At 52.0% G+C, this 19,673-nt stretch overlaps 7 protein-coding genes across 7 annotated transcripts; 6 read left to right on the forward strand and 1 right to left on the reverse strand.

The window, feature by feature from the left end:
• Nucleotides 1-530: 530 nt before the first annotated feature.
• CPAR01_01148 (uncharacterized protein) lies at nt 531-1,510 on the forward strand (the record flags this gene model as incomplete). The annotated part of the gene is made up of 4 exons (XM_060485437.1): nt 531-554; nt 602-786; nt 900-1,224; nt 1,319-1,510. 4 exons carry the CDS (start codon nt 531-533, stop codon nt 1,508-1,510), a joined length of 726 nt encoding a protein of 241 aa, XP_060356294.1.
• A 2,016-nt stretch (nt 1,511-3,526) lies between these two features.
• CPAR01_01149 (uncharacterized protein) lies at nt 3,527-3,829 on the forward strand (the record flags this gene model as incomplete). The annotated part of the gene is made up of 1 exon (XM_060485438.1): nt 3,527-3,829. The coding sequence occupies one exon, from the start codon at nt 3,527-3,529 to the stop codon at nt 3,827-3,829; it is 303 nt and encodes a 100-aa protein (XP_060356295.1).
• A 737-nt stretch (nt 3,830-4,566) lies between these two features.
• CPAR01_01150 (uncharacterized protein) lies at nt 4,567-5,318 on the forward strand (the record flags this gene model as incomplete). Its single annotated transcript, XM_060485439.1, has 3 exons — nt 4,567-4,672; nt 4,760-4,848; nt 4,917-5,318. The coding sequence occupies 3 exons, from the start codon at nt 4,567-4,569 to the stop codon at nt 5,316-5,318; spliced, it is 597 nt and encodes a 198-aa protein (XP_060356296.1).
• A 2,726-nt stretch (nt 5,319-8,044) lies between these two features.
• On the forward strand, nt 8,045-9,704 carry CPAR01_01151 (CDP-alcohol phosphatidyltransferase; the record flags this gene model as incomplete). Its single annotated transcript, XM_060485440.1, has 4 exons — nt 8,045-8,066; nt 8,237-8,346; nt 8,458-8,583; nt 8,661-9,704. 4 exons carry the CDS (start codon nt 8,045-8,047, stop codon nt 9,702-9,704), a joined length of 1,302 nt encoding a protein of 433 aa, XP_060356297.1.
• A 2,452-nt stretch (nt 9,705-12,156) lies between these two features.
• On the forward strand, nt 12,157-13,206 carry CPAR01_01152 (uncharacterized protein; the record flags this gene model as incomplete). The annotated part of the gene is made up of 2 exons (XM_060485441.1): nt 12,157-12,689; nt 12,774-13,206. The coding sequence occupies 2 exons, from the start codon at nt 12,157-12,159 to the stop codon at nt 13,204-13,206; spliced, it is 966 nt and encodes a 321-aa protein (XP_060356298.1).
• Nucleotides 13,207-14,441: 1,235 nt separating this feature from the next.
• CPAR01_01153 (uncharacterized protein) lies at nt 14,442-15,171 on the reverse strand (the record flags this gene model as incomplete). Its single annotated transcript, XM_060485442.1, has 2 exons — nt 14,442-14,473; nt 14,526-15,171. The coding sequence occupies 2 exons, from the start codon at nt 15,169-15,171 to the stop codon at nt 14,442-14,444; spliced, it is 678 nt and encodes a 225-aa protein (XP_060356299.1).
• A 1,938-nt stretch (nt 15,172-17,109) lies between these two features.
• CPAR01_01154 (uncharacterized protein) lies at nt 17,110-18,938 on the forward strand (the record flags this gene model as incomplete). Its single annotated transcript, XM_060485443.1, has 2 exons — nt 17,110-17,818; nt 17,908-18,938. The coding sequence occupies 2 exons, from the start codon at nt 17,110-17,112 to the stop codon at nt 18,936-18,938; spliced, it is 1,740 nt and encodes a 579-aa protein (XP_060356300.1).
• Between the last annotated feature and the right edge of the window lie 735 nt (nt 18,939-19,673).

Here is a 19,673-nt window from a genome sequence, read left to right on the forward strand (position 1 = left end):
CTCACATCTGCTGGTTCGTGCCAGAAAGGAAGGACCCTTCTGAGACGGTGACTTCTGTTTGGCTAATGAACAACGGTAGCTTCCTTCCTAAAAAAACAAAAAAAAAACTTGCCTGCGAAATCGGGAATAGAGGAAGGTCCGGATACAGCGAAACTCGAATGAAAATAAAGTGCCACTGCCATTAGACGAGAGTTGACCACATCATTCGTACAGGTATTCGCAATTTTTCTTCGCCAACCTTGGATAAGGTACGAGGCGATTGCAAAACTGTCATCTTCTACGCGGGAAACTGCTGCACCTTGCACAGCTGTTTTGCAACTTCTTGAGAGCTCATGCATCCTACAAGTTCTTGATGCCTGCCCCCCACACATCTACGACCGACTCTCGGACTTTGACAACATTCGCCTCAGGATCTTGACAAGGTGATGTTGATGTCTTATACCTAAGCTATCACACCAAGAAGAAAACCGGCTGAGGCGCTTAGGATGAGATCTCCGTGTACACAGCATCGGGCACAGAAGACATTGGCCATGATCGCGTCTGGTGCGACAGTAGTAGGCCCCTCCCGCGCTATCAACACGTACACTACTGTTACACGCAGCACACTCCCGAATCCAAACACATCGGTGCGGATACGAAGCAGCAGAAACCAAGCCGCGGTGGAGTTGGAGGGTTGACACCCACGACACCCTCTCGACTAGCGCATCTTGTCGAGCAGGGGGTTAAGTATTCGGCTTCCATTTCGATTCTACGTCGTCTACCCCAGTATGTCCCTGTTGGCGGCTGGTAAGCCTCTCGGTACTTGCAGAGTGCATTGTAACGACATCACGGTAAGACCTAAGACCTCTGGTTTCGAAAACCCAACCCGACATACAAGTAACATCCGCAAAGGCTCATAGCCGCCAACGCCCTGCCAAGTTGACTGGTTCAGTTGTGGCGGTCAGTTTGCCATTCTTGACATCTACCACGGGCAGCCCAATGGCACTTCGAAATTCGAAGGGCATTTTTGCCATCAACGGTGTGGTGTCAGCGCTCTGCTACGACCTGTCTACAAATAACAGAGAGAGGCATCGATGCGGAGACGTTGGGGCGCTTGGGATCGTCGCCCCGGAGGAAGGGGTCTCGGAGGCAACAGACAAGATCCGGGCGGAGCCAACCACCTCAATATCCAAGTTGAACCTCTGGAGTCAGCGAGTCATTGCCAGCCCTTCCGATTTCATTGTGGTGGAAAAAGATGAACTTCCAAACAGTCGACGTCCACCGAGCTGCTCTAGACGGCACGACCATACATACTAGCTGCATCGGCTGTCCTGCACAGGACAAGACTGCAGAATACGAGTGGCGATCAGCCAGTGGGACGCCGGGAACAGCGATAGCTGTGCTTCTTACGGGTACTCCCTACACATTATGGAACCCAGCAAGTGGTGTCAAGTCCCTCACAAAAGAGGAAAATGCTGGCGGTTGGGAGAAACCCACAGACTCACCCAGACGCTTCCCGTCAGGCCGATAGGTATAACTTTTTCACTCCTGAGTCTTGTCTCGCTACGCAGAAAGTGCATGTTGCAGATGGTGGCCTCGTAAAGTTGTGCTAACAGGGAGCCAAGGGGAGGATTAAGAGGGGCTGGCTCTGTTTGGCGGCGAAGTTTACTGCACAACAAGGTGGTCTTGGCTCCATAACTTTCACGCCGCATTTTATGGAGAGCGTCGAGACAGTTCCAGTGTTCTGCAACCTCGTAATCAACAATGGGTCTGGTCATCCGACCTGCAAAGTCGCACTTAAGTGGGAATTCGACTGGTTTGTTCTCGAATACGGAGGGATACGGTCTCGAGTCTCGATTCTCGATTACTCCGTGTGTCCGTATCTACGAATAGGCGCCACAGCTTCGAAGGAATAGCCGGCAGGCAGAATAGACACGGATTCGTCGTCGTCGTCAGTATGTCTGGCATATCGTGGGGATACGAACGAGCACAGGAATGTCTAGCTGACGCCGCTGACTGGATGAAATGCCTACCTAAGCACGGGGCAGCTTCCACAAGACCAGTAGAGGTCGGGGCTGGAATTGAGCCAGGCAAGCCTTAGAGGAGGATTGCCGTGGGATCAGCAAAGATATGGCGAATGGCGAAGGGCGGACAGGCCGGGCCTTCCAATCTCAAACGGGTCCGGGGCTGCAAATTAACGAGCCAAAAGTCGATAGAAGCCGTCACCGCAACCTCGGCAATGCTGCAAAGGCCTGCCTCTTGACACCTTGACTATTCTCTGCCATGTCTGCTGACTCTTAAGACCGGCATTTGAGGATATGCTGTGGGTACAGAGGCACAGAGAATACAGAGTATCGGATGGAATAATCAGATCGCTCGTTTCTTGCGGCAACGACGAGAGAAGGGCTCTGGAGTTTGAAGTCTGTATGGGTTTTCAGTGGGCTCGCGCGGTGCAAAGTTGCAGTTTGTGAGTTTGTGGAGAGGAGATTCATCTCCGGGCAACAATGGACACCCGATCTCGTTAGCGGCACAAGTAAGGAGACGCTAACAATCGTTTTAGTGCCATCGGTGCTGCAGACAAAGTGCAGACTGCAGTGTTGCAGCGCCGGCGACGCAAAAAGCCAATTGCCCCAGGCCATGGAATGAATCCATGGATCCCTGCAGAGAGCGGCATGCTCCCACTGAACCCTTCCTCTGCTAAGCCTCAATATCCACCGAATAGAAACACAAGACCAAGACAGACCACGGGAGAGAGAGCCGCTACGAGAGCCACCCTCGAAGAAGCATTCACACACCAACCCGACCTTGCCATGGCCTGCCAATCCTGCTTTGCCCAATATCAAGAGTCTACGGAGTGCAGATAGAGGGCTTCTCTGACTTGCCTAATTTTGAGGAAGAGGCACCCTAGGGCTCCAGAGACACAACCACAAACAACCATGCCTCCCTACCATTCAAGCGGGTCAATGGCAAGGGCGGCAAGAGACAGACATGCCAGGCAGGTTGCGGGCTGGGTTCCCCTCACGTTATCAATATCCGCCCATCAGCAACCTGTGATTTTCGGTCAGACAAAAGTGGTGACTCTTCGTTCTGGAGATGGTGGCCTGTGGAGAGGCGCGCTGCCCTCGACGTCGAACGCCTCGTACCATAGTGTACAGATGCATTACAGGTGCATGGTGGGAAAAGACATTGAGAAGTGAGAAAAAATAAAAAAGTCAATGATTCTCCATCCGATCCCTAAGAGCAGGGGACGGGTTCATCCTGTGATTGGGCATCAGGGGCGGGGGGGGGGGGTGATGGGATGCCGATGAACAGACCCCAAACGAACCCTGGCCAATTCTTAGCTCCTTTTCTCGACCCTGGGACCTTTTCTCGAGAAACGGTATCTGTACATACGTACGGAGTACGGAGCACCACACCATCACGACCGCACAACCACCAGCAGGAAATACGCCGGGTGGCTGGCGTGGAGAACGTGCTAAACCCAATTCTGCCTGTTTTTCTCCTCGGTCCTCTTCGACAATCAATCGGCTCCTCTCTATAGACTCCCATGCAAATGCCTGCCTGTGGATTGTCGCAAGAGAGGTCCCTTGGTGTTGTACCTGGGACCCCGGGCCTCCTTTATTTTGTGCCGTACGGAATACCACGGATACTTCAATGTGGATTTGCGAATAGAAGCTTCCCGACAAGGCCCTGGTCCGAACGAGCAGACTACCACCTCGAATATGTGCTAGTCAACCTTAGTGCCCGCTTGGCAAAAGTCGTGCGTCCGGCTTGTCTGCTCCTTCTCACCTTCCTCCCCACGGCTCTGTGCCCCGGGGCTTTTTTGAATATGAACCGTCAACTTCTCTGACGAGACCCATTCCGCTTCCCATCTCCTCTCTCCTCTCCCTTTTCCACCTTTCACCTCCCTCCTGAATCCCTCCGCGTGTGTCTGTATCGTCTTGTCTCGGTCTGTCGTTACACAGTTGAAGAACGTGTCTGCACATATATTTCACCCGAACCTCTTCATCCTCTCCCCCCAGACTCCTCACATCTCAGTCGCTCCAGCATAGCCAGTTGCCAACATTATACACACGGCACAAAACAAACCGATTTTCCAGCCTCACTATCGCTCCTAGTACCTTCTCGGCCAGACCAGTCCACTTTCGTCAGCAACGAAAGGGCTCCATTTTATTATTAGTGCGTAAGTCAAAACCGCCCATTCCTCAACGCCTCGTTCATAGCTCTGGCCTCCTTGGCCCGCCTGCCCGCCCCAATCACCCTAAATTGGGCCAAAAAGCCATGTGTTGTTGGCCCGAATAGGCGTTGGACATATCACCCCCTCCAGACCTTGGCCTGGCTTGGGGAGACTTTAGGAATGCAGCAAAAGGACCGCATAGGGACGAAAAGATGATGTCTATAAACATACACAAGGCGGGTTGCTGACCAGGAAACGCACTACAGTCGATATTAATATTTGAATCTTGTCAACTTTTCTTGAGAATCTTTCTCCCCTTCAACGACAACAACAACAACTTGCCCGTACATATACCCAAAAGGAATCCTTTTCGACACCGGTTCAGCATATACACATCTCCACAAATCACAATGCCTTCGTTCAAGAGCACCATCTTCGCCGTTGCCGCGGCCTTTGTCGCCACGGCCCAGGCTGATTACTACGTCGAGCCCTCATCCGTTCCTCTGGCCACAAGAAGTACGAATTTGTTCCTCCTCTTTTCCCTCCGGGAATACTTACCCGGTGGTTGGTGATTTGGCCAGTACGCTAACAGGAAACCTGCAGAGGCTTGGTGCGCCGACGAGAAGAACACATGCCCCATCATCTGCCAGCAGGTCGAGCCCCGGACGACCCTGGTGAACGACTGCGACCCTGTAAGTAACCAACGCCATCAACAGTAAAACATGGAGGAGCCAAGCTGACCTCTTTCCCCCCCACACAGGAAACCCTCACCTACGGCTGCATCTGCGGCGACAAGAACCAGCCCAACATGACCGAGTACTCCCTCACCCTGCCCTACCACGTCTGCCAGGAGTTCGGCAACCAGTGCGTCAAGGCCTGCGGCCTCGGCGCCAACCAGTGCGCGTCAAACTGCCGCCAGAACAACCCCTGCGGCGCCCAGAACCCCACCCGCCAGAACTCGACCTCCACCGCCGGCACGGCCACCGCCTCTGCGACAGCCTCCGAGACGAGCGGCGCCATCTACACCGGCCTCGGCGATTCCGGCTCCTCTTCCTCCGGCTCGTCGTCCGGCAGCGGCGCCGCGGCTCTGGAAATGGGTCGCAGCGCTGGCCTGGCTGTCCTCGTCGGTAGCTTGATCGGCGGCGCTGCTCTCCTGCTCTAAGTCAGCACGCTACCGAACTGCTTTGGGGGATGAAAGAAAACAATGAAGAGAAAAGAGATGGAAGAGGAAGAATGGTGGAGGAAGAAACGTTGTTTATTGCCGTGTGTTCTGTCACGTCCGCTCTTTTGAATACCCTCTTGCACAAAGTTTTTATCACATGCTCGGCGTTTATGGGCGAGGTGTTTTGAATCATGGGCCCTTGGATCAACCAAACAATAATGTCTTTTTAATACTTTCGGACAGAACACACACAAGCAATGGAGCGGGGATGATCTAGAGGTTGGGCAAATCTATCTTGAACGTTGTGCGTCATCTTTCGCGGGGAGCAGAGCAGTAGCAGAAGAAAGATTGAAAGAAAAAAGAATGGAATAAGAAGCGAAGAAGCAGTTGAGCTTCATGAACAAGAAAGCAGGTCCCCTCGTTCGTCTTGATATCTTGACTGTCATCCCATCATCCTCACTAGCTAGTGTTGCCTGGCGTCTCCGGTGTACCGGTGAACCGCCGATGAATACATCCGGTCTTATCTGATGGCTGAGCACGAGACCACCCGTCCCGTTCATCCCGTCTAAGGATCGTTCCCGTGATGTAGATTGTCCTAGATTGCAAGTAACATCAGATTAGTCTGCATAGACTACCATCGCTAGCAAGAGGCTCGGGATGGAGAACTGCGATGTGCGAGAGCCGTCATGTAGGCAACGTCGGAATATGCTGGCGTAACTGCATCGCGGGCACCAATGAGAGCCAGACAAACTTCAACACACACGTTCCGAAGACCTATGAGCGGGCAGGTGGGATTATCGACAAGCCAGACAAGTCAAATAGGTGACCAGTAAGGCGCCGTCCAGGACTCCAGCCGGCCTGTGCCACATGCATGTCTGATGCCGCCATACATATCGGAGCGGGGGTCACGGGGACCAGCATTCGGTATGGTCAGCGCGAGCCAGGCCGGCCCCGATCTCGACGGCTTCGATCTGGGGCTGAGCTACGGTGTGCCTAAGGCTGGTCGAGGGGAAGATGAGGCAGGGTTGCTCGCATGTCATCGTGCAGGAGTGTCGACCAGGCTTTTGCACAACTACGTAGCAAACCAACTGCCCAGTGAGATTCTTTGGGGGCCGACAACCAGACGATCTGGCACCAAACTCAGTGAACATCGGCCGGTGCAAGCTCATGTCCTGGCGGGGAAGACTTATGTGGAGGCAGGCAGGCGGGCTCGGTGTGTTAGTGAGCAGGGCCCGGTGCTACCTCGCCGATGTGCACCGTAACACTTACTGGGGCAGCTCCAGAATCCAGAGTCCAGACGGAATAAAGGTTGGCTCTCACATGCTAATTGCCGGTCAATGCGCGTATGATGTAGAGACTAAGGTAGGTAGAGAGGGTAGCATCGAGTCCTTGGGTTCCAAAGTCCAGCGGTGGAACAGTCAAGCTGCATCGGTTCGAGGTTTGGAGGCGGATTTAGGGCCGTCGGAGGAGCCCCCGGATGGTGAAATCAATGATATCGATCCAATGGTGTGCAAGGAAGGCGCGGTAAAAAGGCGGTAAACGCGAGGAGAATCCCTGCGTGAGCCGGCGTTGATTGGATGTTTCTGTCTCGGGGCCTTGAGGAGCGAAGAAACGGGTGAGGAGCTTGGGGCGTTTGGGAGCTGGTGTGTTTTAATAGGGTCCCTTTTGAGATTTTTGTTGAACGCCGAGATGTGCGGGGCCGTATGAGCGTAAATCGGCCGCAGTGGTTCGGTCGTTCGCAGTCCGTCAGACCTCCGATTTGTGCGTGTCGAGGATCAGATGGGCCCATGTGATTTCCTGCAGGGGAAATATTGCGAGAGGACGTGGATGTCTCGCAATTGGCTGTGCTATGGTTTCTGTTAATAATGTGGTTGTGGATTTGATGATGTAAGTGTCAAAGTGATGTAGTTGGCATTGAAAGCGGTGATGAACGATGATGGCAGAGGTGAAGTTGAATGCGTCTTGAGGTACGAGAATGGAAGGAGAAGACTGAGGAGGGAAATCACGAGCTTCCTTTCCCGGTGGACTTCATTCAACCTTGGTTGGTACGGAGTACTTGGGACTGGGATTTGGGGTACGTATCCGCCGACGTGCTTCTTCCTGCTGCGGCGGTGGGCTGGAGCCGCTGGATTGACGCACGTCGACGGCCGCGTACCTACGGCAAACTGAGCCTCCCTCCTTCCGCCCCTCGCCCCGGCCGCCCCAGGCCTCTGGACAAAGTTGAGGTGCATCTGATTTGTTCCCGAAAGAGAAGCTTGTGCCTGCGGTGCGTGCCATTTGCTGCTGGTCGCAACCGCAAATCCACTTCATCTGCCTGACCCCGGCCATTTTTTCACCCCTAATAAAAAAAAAAAAAGAATTAGAAAAAAGAGAGAGACAGACAGACAGACACCTAGACGGGAGCCAACGGCACGGCCTGCCTTATGATGCGAACTCAATAAGGTACTTCCTTACTTACCTTACCTACTTGCGCACCTTCGATCCCAAGTCTGCACTGCACATCAACTTGCGGTGGAAGCCGAGCAATCCTCTTGTGCCTCCCGTCCTTTTACCTTTGGCCCTCTGCTTAATACCTCCTCCATCCCCTCCTTTCCCCACGGCCGTTGTTACATCCCACTCTCCTGCCTCTGGCACTCTTCCTCAACCTTCCCCCTCCATCTCCTTCCCCCCGCCGCATTCTGAGATTCTACATCGATTTTGTGTCTCTGACGCAATTCTTCACAGCCATGGGCGCCGCAACTTCAGACAGTAAGCACGAACCCTCTTCCCCCAGAGACAGACCTCGCCATGCGCCAGGGTACCTGGATGGCCTCGGCGTCACCTTCAAAGTGCGCGCATACAATTGAGGGCGAGAGAGCTTGTCTGGGAGCTATGGTGGAACCTCAAACGTGGACGACAGCTAACAATTCATCCTACAGGAACGGCTGCCGCCGAATGCATCTCGGACGATGCCCTCATCCACCTCAAGTCCTACAAATACTCGGCCGTCGACAAGTCGCCCATCTCCAACTACATCCTCCGACCCTACGTGCGTAGCCTCTCCGACCATCTTTTCCCCTCCTACCCGCCGCTGCCCCGCGCCGTCCGAGCGGCCTCGACTTCAGCATTTCTCCAACATATTGCTAACCAAGCCTCATAGTGGAATGCTGCCGTTGAGCTTCTGCCGCTATGGCTGGCACCAAACATGGTCACTCTGCTGGGCTTCTTCATGATCCTCGGAAACATTGGCCTCTTGGTCATTTTTATGCCTGACTTGGTTGGACCGGTAAGCCAAGCTCGTGTTCCCCGCCAAAGCCAGGCGTGCGCAGGTCTGGACAATTCGGCTAATGTACGTGTCGACAGGGCCCTTCATGGCTATACTACAGCTTCGCTTTCGGTCTCTTCATGTACCAGACGATGGACAACCTCGATGGCAAGCAGGCGCGACGCACCGGAACCTCGAGCGGACTCGGCGAGCTCTTCGACCACGGGATTGACTCCCTAAACTGCACTCTGGCCAGTCTTCTCGAGACTGCTGCCATGGGCCTCGGCACTTCCAAGTCTGGAGTTTTTACGGCCCTTGTCCCGTGCCTGCCCATGTTCTTCTCGACTTGGGAGACATACCACACCCACACTCTCTACCTGGGCAGGATCAACGGTCCAACCGAAGGTATCCTGATCGCCTGCAGCGTCATGGTTGTCTCTGGAATCTACGGCCCTGGCATCTGGACCGAGCCCATCATCAATATCCTTGGCGACAAGGCCGAACAGCATCTCTATGGCTTCCACTACCTGCTGGGAGACTACTCGATTCGGGACATCTGGATTGCCATGATCGTCTTCTCGCTCTTCGCAACCCACATCCCCTTCTGCGTTCTCCACGTTATTCAGGCCCGTCGCTCGCGCGGTGAGCCCGTAGCCCCTGTCTTCCTCGAGTGGACGCCCATGACAGTGTACACCCTTGCTATTGGCGCCTGGGTCTACTCGCCGTACTCGGCCATCCGTAGCGATAACCACCTTGTTCTCTTCTGCGTCACCATGGCCTTCGTATTCGGCCGCTTGACTACGAAGATGATTCTCGCTCACCTCACGAAACAGCCTTTCCCTTACTGGACTGTCATGCTTGTGCCCCTTGTTGGTGGTGCCGCGCTTGCCAACCTTCCACGTCTGGGCCTCCCGGGCATCAGTGCTCAGACTGAGCTGTACTATCTGTACGGCTACTTCGTCTTCTCGGCCGTCGTCTACTTCCGCTGGGCCTACCTGGTCATTACGAGTATTTGCAATTTCCTTGGCATCAATGCTCTGACCATTCCCAAGGAGAAGCAGCTTGCGAACAAGCAAGCTATTGCTGCCGCCAAGGCACCGCCCCTGACCAACGGCCTGATGAACGGCATGAAGAAAGACTAAGCCAGGGTTCTTTCAGCAGCTCAACTTTGCGGGTCGTTTGGCTGGTCAAAGACTTTCACTACGACAATGAGCAAAGATGCCAGGGGTGAGAGACGAGGGTTAGAGTCGATGTTGAGATGGAGTGAAATGACGGATTTCGAGTAAATGAATTACAGCAAGCCTGAATGCGGCTTTGATGGAAAGTCGCGCTTTTTTTTGCATGGATGTCGGCGTTGCTGGAGGCTGATCCACTTTCAACATGGCATGCACTTATTATTGGCGCTTTTTGGGTGAGCAAAGCCATGGAAATTGGCATGGCTCGATTGAGTTATAGGCACTTTTCTAGTACAAGGACTCAAGCAGTCCGTTGCATAATATCAACTTCAAATCCAACTTCAACTTCATCATTATGGATTGATTTTCTTTTCGATGAGGTCACGATTAAAAGTGATTGTAGGGAGTCGAAGCCTTCCTGTGACGTGTGACTCTGATATATGCATGCCTGAGACGACTCACAGCTATATCTTGTGGTCAGGTGGAGGCTCTGGGCGGATTGTCTCTGGTATGGCATCAATAGAAATTGTAGTCTCATGATCAAAGTTAACTCAGACGACTTAGTCAAGGAAGCTAGGTCCAAGAAACAAAGACTACCTTATTGGCCACAGCCCTACCCGCTAGGGTATCTTGAATATGATTACATAGGGCTCTTAAAGACTTGTTCTTTGTCACAAGGACTTGCCCTCTTGGTTCGATCGATTATGCGGACGTATAGAGCGAATCACAGAGCATGCTAATGTGAGGCTTTTGGGGATTTGGCTTGAGAGATAAGCCTTCGGTAAGTGCCATCTTTTACCAAGTGTAAATTAACAACGGCTCCCATAGCGTTCACGCTTCCGTGGTAGTACGGTATTCAACTGTGAACACGTCCGCCACGGCCAACGACGAACGATGAGGCCCGTTCATGTCAATTCTTCTTTGTCATTATCGCTTTGGAGGGATCGCGGAAATGCTAGAGCGAGTGAGTCGGCAATAGGTCGAGATGGCCACTACCTTCACTGCAGCCTATTGACCACTTTCTACCATTGCAGTCTGGCAGGCTTCTGCTTCCGCCACAACAATGTGTTGATGCGGATATCTTTCCGGCACTGAGGATGCCATGGATAGTGTAGGGCATGAGGGAGGTGAGTAGTTTCATGACTGCATGTTTAGAAGGAGGGTTCGTAGGCACTATCTTGAGACATCAGACCGATGATAGACGCGATATCTTATTCCAGTGCGGTACTGTGGCAGCCTCAATGGAGCCAAGGCCGAACTAGGTGTTATCTCATGCTTGCTGAGTAGCAAACTTCAAGGTACTCATATCACTAATCGTTACGCTCTTTAAATAGTGCCGTATTAAGCTGCAAATACGTCTGTGGTATAGAGTCGTGAGCGTAAACGGTGGACTTCTGCGCTTCTACTGATCCCCATCAAGCGAACAACCGATGCCCTCGAGAATGCGGAAGTCGAAGAAGAGGTCAAAAACGATGACGGCGACTTTGCGCCTTGCGAGTAGCAGGCTGCCGAAGAGTCTGCTGTCGAAGATCCTCTCGCTGACAGGGTATGATTAAATTGGCTTTTTGAACACGGTCCACTGATGAATAACACTGGAACAGCTCGGGACATCACTTGCTTAACCTACTATAGCTCGCACTAGGCTCAACTTGCGTGACTAAGGGTTAGAATCTTTGGCGACCTGTGATATTTTACTAAAAGAGAGCGTGAGATGCATTTGATACTCTTTGGTGTTTCTATTTTTACTCGTTCAAGGAAAGGGATTCCGAATCTCCCTTATGGTTTGAGGGTTTTGTTGTAAAAGACCAGACCACCTCAGGTGAAAGAATTTCCCTAACCTGGGACTTGGAACAGCCCTTTGCCCTCGCTAAAGTTCCTACGTATATGATAAACTATTTAAAAAAGTAAGATTTAGAGTATCGCGACATTTTTGCAGATTTAAGAGGTCTGGGGAGGCCAGGGTCTTGCAGACATGTTCAAGGAATTGCCGTATATTCTCAACGCACTACTATGGTGCTCTGCGCGGTTACCAGATGCAGCTGCTCGGGTTGCAGTTTGCGAGCCGGTCCGCCTCGCCCACCACTTCAACCTAAAGCAGCAAGCCTAAGCCTGGATCAATTTGCCTACTTGTCTCAAAGTCCATTTCAGCTCGCTCGTAGCTCTCCCCAATCATTTCACTCAGCACAGAACTTGAAGCGGGCTGTGCCTGTGTCTCAGACATTGTCAGTTGCTGGCAATGTACCTAGGGAAGCGAGGGAGGTGAGTATTGGAAGATGGCCGCCTTTGGCCACCCGCACTCATGCTTGTGTCTTCTGTTTTCTATAAGTTCACGTTGCTGCAGCCTGCTTGCCCTTTTGAGTACCTTCAGACATTGAAACTGAAAGTAACCCAGTTCCTGCCATTGAATCATACCGGAATCATGGAAAAAGCTTGGTTTAAGCTTCGTCAGACAGACTACCCGCCTCAGAAATCAGAGGCGATGGGTACGGAGAAGGAAACGGCTCCGCTATGCCTGGGTCACTTCGTTCAAGACCTGAACCGTCTCGACTTCCCCATCAACCGCGACGATATCGAACCATTTCCCCCAAGCATGCCCATTTATTACACCAATTCCCTCAATTTTTCCTGGAAAGAAGATCGGGCTGTCGCGTACGGCGTTGAGCTCGGCGGAAGCGCCTCTGTCTTGGCTACTACAGGGGTACCTATCACGGCCAAAGCGGATGTCGAGACCATCTTCAGGGATTCCGTCTCCAACTACGAGCAGTACAAAAGGCTGGACACGTATATCATTCAGGTCACTACGGCATACATTGAAAAATGCTTAAAAAGGGCCACAATTACGAAGTACGTGGAAGATAATTCGCCGTTCGGACGCTGGTCTGTATATGTTATCACTGGATTGAAGATTGCGCGGGCTGGCTCAACATCAGCTTCCTCATCTCACGAAACCAAGTATGGATTTGAAGTTAAAGTTTATGTCATTCCACCTAAGTGATATCATTTGAATAAGATTGAGTAACTTTTGTGGCACCGCAGGGACTTGCCATTGATTGCTTCCGTCCAGGCCGAACCCAACGTTACTCGCAGCAAAGATACGACGATGGCGGCAGAGAAGCAGTCTGACTTCATCTGGGCTATACGAATTGCAAAAGTTCACAAGGGGATGCTAGTGAAAGACTGGTCGGTCGAAACGTATACGAAAAAGGCGACGCTCGGCATTCATAAAGATGTCCGGATGAAATACTACTCAGTCGGCCCAACCAGTCCCAAAGCGACGTCCATCGGCCCGTTCACGAACGAAGCGATGCTGATCCGACCGTCCACGAACCTAGTGAGGTTCATCGGCCGGAAGAGTGAGATGCATGTTGAGCATGTCGTATCAGCGGAGGGTGTAACGCCTACACGCGTACTAGAGGACGATTTGCATGATGAGACCTTTGTCATACTTCCAGAGCAGGGCCAGTTGTAATCGAATCACAACATAGGTTTCAACTTTTATTGGAGTGTTATTGTCACGGTTTATCGACTCAGTGGAAATAATAAAACCTTTCATGTGAGCCATCTCCGATTCCTATCTCGTAGAGTGAACGGCGGCTCTTGTTCTACGTGCGAGAACGCGTCCGAAACAAATCGCCGGATATGAGCCCTAGTTGCAGAATTTGGCAAATCAGAGGCTAGAAACCAGGAAAGGCCACTATGGTCATTGGTCACAGTTTCACAGAAATACTCGCTCCCAGTTTTTCTTGAATGCCAAGACCGGCTTGCAAATACCGGGATAAGCTCCAATGCCCGCTTGGAGCTTTCAAGTGAGCCCGTTTACTCATTCTAAAAAGTCCCGTTGATGTAATATCCCATTACTTCCCAGAATTATTCATTTGTCAAGCAATTACGGTAAACTACATTGAACGTGGTCTTGCAGACTACGAGAACTCGATAAGTATACGTGCCAGGAATGAATCCATGTTGTTAAACCAGTGATTCGCTGGTATACCTATCTCTAAACACATGACCTTGAAAGTAGTTTCCATTCTCTCAGTTGCGGAAATAATGCCAACATGTGACAAAGCGCATATGGTGAGTCGGACATTGTATTTTCCGTTTTCACCAGCCTCACATTGCAGGTCAGTCCGCGTTCTGTACAGCTAGCTGCCACTTGTTCCCATGATCTCAAAGCCTCCTTACTCAACTTGAGCTGCCATGTCGCTATAACGGTAAGAAATGGCGAGCCTCTCCAAACGTGGTATCTCAGAATAAATCCCTCACGGGCGCCTGGGGCCCAAATTTCCATTTTCTTGAGTAAGGGCATGCGCAGAGCAGCCCTGCTTGCCTGAAGAAGCAGACGATCTAGAGCTGACGGGCTGGTTACTAGGTCTCCAATACATGTCGTTAGGGCTAAATTTGTAAGGGCTGGCCAGGCTCGAAGACTATCTGATAGCTCAGTGGTATTCTCCGGTATATCCCTTGACGAATGCCGGAAGAAGTCTGTAGCATCAACAGCGTGACATAGAGTAAGAAACCGGAGCCGATAGCTTGCGTTGACCGCTGAAGATACAAGGTCGTCATTGCGCATCCGAAGAAAACGCGGGCTTCCATTAAGTTTAGACTGCGCTTCCCAAACATGTACTGAACTTATCGTGGAAATTTTGGCCGCACGGTCGAGTAGCATGATCATTGCCTCATCGCGGGGGAATTGTTCGTATTGAGCTATTGCGTGCCATGGCTCGTAGCTGACAGTCCTGAGACGGCAAAGACTACCAAGAACTTTCGCAAGTAATGCCTCCGACATACTTCTGTAGCAATATTGGTTTACGAAAAGCTTTCTGACGATGGGGACCTGAGCAAGCTTGAGAGTGCCGGAACTGGTGTTCAATAAGTTGCCGAGGAGACGCTGTTTCGACTTTGAGGAGTATATACGTCTGCGATCATGTTGACTCGCCTCGGCGCGATGGTCCCAGGGGTGGCCCGAATCACTCGGAGAGCTGGCGCTCAACCTTAATTTGACGCCACGTTTCGGCGTAGACCATGTTGAAAGAGAGATGAATAACTTTTTTAGCGCTTGACTGAAGAGCTTGTTGTTCGTTCTGATCGTGTCTCGGGTCTCTGGTTCGTCGAACTTGTTCACGTTATCGTATTCGTCAAGGCTGACGTGGAGTAATATCTCCTTGACTAGATCTCTTCGATAACCGTGAACAAAAGAGCTTAGATTATCGATGTCGGAACCAGGATACCGAAGCTTCAGGTGTTGGAAAATCCGCGTTTCGAAGAAGGCTTGCCATTCCCTTGAGACGCTTGCCCAGTCCGACAAATCGTGTCCTTTATATCCGATTTCAACTTGCTCGAGGATCATCAGTCGAATCTCTGTAGGCAAGATTGCCCAGCGAAGGTGATTGTTGACATATTCAAACGAGTATGTGATTTTCGAACGAAGCTTCATTTTCTAGCTAGGTTGCTCAAAGTGAGGCTGGGTTGTTGAGTGCTGGGATGTTGAAATTGACAAGAGGGAGCCGACGGACAAGTTTTGTTGCTGTCAAGGGCCCAGAGAGAGCTGTTTGCGGCAGGGAGTTGTACGGAGCGGAATTCAATCAGTGAACAGAAGGAAATTTCTTGGGCTCTTGCTTGAAATAGCAAATAAGGTTGCTCCCAGATCACTTAGCTGATCGATTTGGCCATCCGGGTCTTGCATCTCCCTACATCAGTTAGCTGAGATACTCAGTGTTGTCTAACTTTTGTGAACATTTGTGGCACAAAAGCATGATATCAGAACATGATGATGTACAAGGCCGGCCCAACGGTACGTGCGACAACAGGACCAAAGAATGAGCGCTATTTGTAGGAGCTGAACAAGATCCTGGGGACGTCTCTCATGCATTCATGTTATGGAACGTGTGTAAAGAATGGGATCAAGAGAATATTGAGTAGTTTGCAACTTTGCCCCTTTTCACCAGCAGAGGAACGCTATTATTCTACCGCAAACTGGCTCACAACAAGAAGATGGGCTATGGTAAGAGGAGCGATAGTCCTGATTGGCCAGTACACGGCGCTGTTATATCACGATCGTTTGCTGCGCCATGGTCGAATGATTACATAGTTTTGGTCAGTATGGCGGACGGGACACTTACCTTTGTGGCACAATGTCATCTTCTTAGTATCTTGCCGAGTCTTGCAAAAGGCTTCAGAGAATGGTGTTGGCGAGGCCATATATTCCCACCTGTCGACGTTTCAGACGAGAATGTGTTCACATGTAGCACTGATATTGACGTGTTACACGACCTTCGCGAGATGAAGCCTTTCTGTCAACTGGTTCGTTTAGACGACAGTCTTCCCTGACAAGTCTACTCGCTGGAATGCATGCAGACACCTCATGGTGAGTAAACAGGCAAAGAGACTCAACCGAAGCTATTGATGAATGGATAAATCCTATGTTAGGTTTAAACCCCTTTCACGTCCCATATTTGCCGTCTGTTTACTCTACAACATTTCCTATATTTTGACAACAGGGGACCGGAGTGTCTACCGCAGTTGTAGGTTCGTAAATCTTCTTTTTGCGGAATAGCAATATGGGCTGCTACAAATTGTATCGGTGCCAGAAATCGTTTTAATGTATTTTCTGTTTACGAACGGCAAAGAACGCGACTCTGCACTATGATGTAATTGCGACGCGTTTGCTTAAACCACAAGGAGCAATCTGTATCCGTACACTGAACAACATGCTGCTGCCGATGTTCTGGCAGATAGACTAGTGGCACCTGGCTTTCTAATTATTGGTTTTCGTTCAACCCAATGCATTGACATCTGCTTACGGAGTATGGCAAGGGGAATCAGGGGTGACTTCTGGCAGGAAAGTGGGAAAAGAGTCAAGGAGCTTGCTGATGTCAGGATTTCTGTCACCTCTAAAAGCGGGAGGGAGGGCAAGTGCCGGTACATAGGTTTCGCCCAAGGTTCAGCAGAAATGAGATGTACCTCGACCAAAGACTCCCTTCTCCCCCTCCTTCGGAACCGCCGATAGGGAACCCACCCACAGCGGCCTCAGCGGCTGCCCGCTGCATTCAGCAGAGGCAGGCATTCCCGTGGTGGACGCAAACACTGGGCAGGCACTTGCCAGCGTGAGATAGGTACGCCCAGTAAAAGACAGTGCAGAAGGAGGCGACCAGACAGCCCGAGGAAAGCACCTTTGGAGCAAACCACCCGTGCCACACCCCCCAAATCTGGGCCAGAAGACCACTCGCTGCCTGCCTGCCCTTCCCGCATCGCAATCGACGACGACGACACCCGACCGTGACTCTGCGACCGAGGGAGACCAAGCGGGAGGAAAAAAAATTCATCAATCGTCACCATCAATCGCCATCGCGAAGAATCAACCAGAGAACAATGAATGGCTATTCAATCGTCGCCAATGGCCTCCGTTACGCGCTCCACCCGGAGGACCAACACTGAAGGCCTCGTCCAGCAGCAGCTTCACCCCCATCCCCTTCACCATCCCGTCCAGGCCTTCGCCGCCGCCAACACGAACACTGTGACGCGCGCCGCTGCCACCCCCCAAAACATCTCCAGCTACCAGCACACGCTGTCCGGTCGCACCAAGCGACAGCTCGACCAGACCGATCATATCGTCGATTTTGAACACCAGAAACCCAAGCGACCACGAACGAGCATCGAAATCCTCATTCGCCCTGCTTTGTTATCGAGCAAGCCTGCTGTCGCCAACGCGACGCCCACGGCAAACGTCACCCCGACTCCGCATCCGACCACGACCACGACCGCGGCCACGAAGCCTCAGGTGGTCGCACCCCTAGCAAAACCCACGCCGAAACCCGCACCGCAACACGTCGCGACGGTGCATCCTCCGAATCCAGCCGCTGCTGCTGCGAATAAAAATGCTGCCCAGTTGACCAAGCATCAGGAAAAGGTCATTAATGGGATTAAACACGAGTTGGATCGCCTGCAACCCCGCGAGGTCGATACCCACACAAAGGAGGGGGGCCGCAAACTGCGCTCTCAAGAAGCCACCCGCTTCAAGAGCGAGCTGTCTGCGTATTTCCCCGAGTATGACGAGGTTATCGGCAATGAACCTAAAGAACAGCGTACGCCCCCAGTTCCCTTGAAGTTGTCTTCTGCTCCCAGAGACCGAGCAAACACATCCTTGTACACTTACTGACGATTTCCCCTTCAGAGCTTTTCACCTTCGATACCCCGATAGTCATTTTTGACTCGTACCCCACACGCCCTCATCCAGTCCTGTGGCACCGAAATCTAGGCGCGACGCCAGACCCCAGTGCAGGACTTGATGGCTTAGCAAACTCGACTGCTGGGCACAATGTTCCTGTGCGTGGATACGGCGATGCTCTATTTGACGAGCTTGTCGATGCCCAGCGGATAGACTTTGATTTCTTGGGCATCTCGCAAAAGCGAGAACCTGTTGAAGATCCTCTTCCTGATGCATCCTTTATATCTTCTCACAAGAGAGCGGAAAGGCTGGAAAAGTCCATTCGCAATACCGAACGGGGACGAGCTCAGCATGAGAAAGACCAGATTGCGCGCCTCCTAGATGGTCTCCAGGGTCACGACTGGCTCCGAGTCATGGGCGTGAGTGGTATAACAGAGACGCGAAAGAAGCAATTCGAGCCAGCACGGCAGCACTTTGTCAAGGGCTGCCAAGCCATCCTCGACAAGTTCCGCCAGTGGAGCTTAGAAGAGAAGCGCCGCAAGGCGGAGAAGGACCGCGCTCTCGCCGAGAAAGCTGAAGCAGAAGAGTCATCAAGCGGGGATGAGGATTCATCCGCAGACTCCGAAAGCAGTGAGGACGACGTCGAAGGGGATGACGAGACTGGCGATATCAGCGACGGTGACCCCCCAGGTTCTGATGATGATAATGATTCTGTGACCAAACAGATTCGTGAAGAGGCCACAGAAAGGTCAAGAGGATCGAAGAATAGCAAGAAACGTCCACGTACGACACCACAGCCACGGCCCCCTCCAAAGCCTGAACCCCCAAGGGAATTCAAATCCTTCTTCAAGAAGAGATACGAGCGTGAGAGCGCTTTGCACCGGCACAGGCGTGCGGGCCGTAAGGTGGTGGCATGGGGACATCCGTTACCAGAGATACCCGAGATCGACTTCGATCTCCCTGAAGAGTTGCGTGATGAGGAGACACTGAGGGTACATGCGAGGAAAAGACGTCGTGATCGCCGTGGCCGAACCTGACGAGAGGTAGTCGGCTGCAGGGTTGGGCTGTGACTGTGCGATACCTGGTGTGCCGTGGCTGCTTCTTGTCTTGCATCGGGGTAGTGCGATGTCTAGTTGTAACATTATCATATGTAGACTGTTGGGTTAGCATGGCTCAAGAATAAGCGTTCGAATTGTCCTATATTGTCGATGCTGAAATGAACAATATCACCCTCCCTTTGTGATTGTGAAATGCCTCCGTCAGCTACTTAAAGTAGTTAGCCTCAGGAAGTAGGCGCTTATGAGTCGCGCAATAAGTTGTGGTTTCCTTCCAGAAAGTGGGAAGAAATGGCGATGACATGGCGGCTCTGTTTTCAAGGACCTGGTCGGATTCGGGAAGGAGCTTGGTGGCTCAAGCAACAGGTGGAGCGGCACCTCGTGGAGTGGCCTGCTTACATAACCGAGCTCGAGGTAAACGGGAGTCGTGACCCGCCCAACGGGCAGGCACCTCAGGCGCAGGAGCCAAGGTGGCTCCGGCAGCTCCATCTCAGTCGCGGCGAACCGTGGGACGCGCTGACCTTGGAAGGCCTGAACTGCACCAGCTGCTGCCGACCTCAGATTTTGTGTTTGGTCGCAGCAGAACCTCTCTCAACCTCCTACCTCTCAGCTGGTCGTACCGTCGTATCGTTGGAGAACGGCATTGTTAATATTCTCAGCTGCCGCCGGCCCTTCGCCTATTCCATTTAATTTCCTCCGACGACCTCTAACGACCGA

The sequence above is a fragment of the Colletotrichum paranaense genome (genome assembly GCF_030867605.1).
Source record: "Colletotrichum paranaense strain IMI 384185 chromosome Unknown Scaffold_1.1, whole genome shotgun sequence".
NCBI lineage: Eukaryota > Fungi > Ascomycota > Sordariomycetes > Glomerellales > Glomerellaceae > Colletotrichum > Colletotrichum paranaense.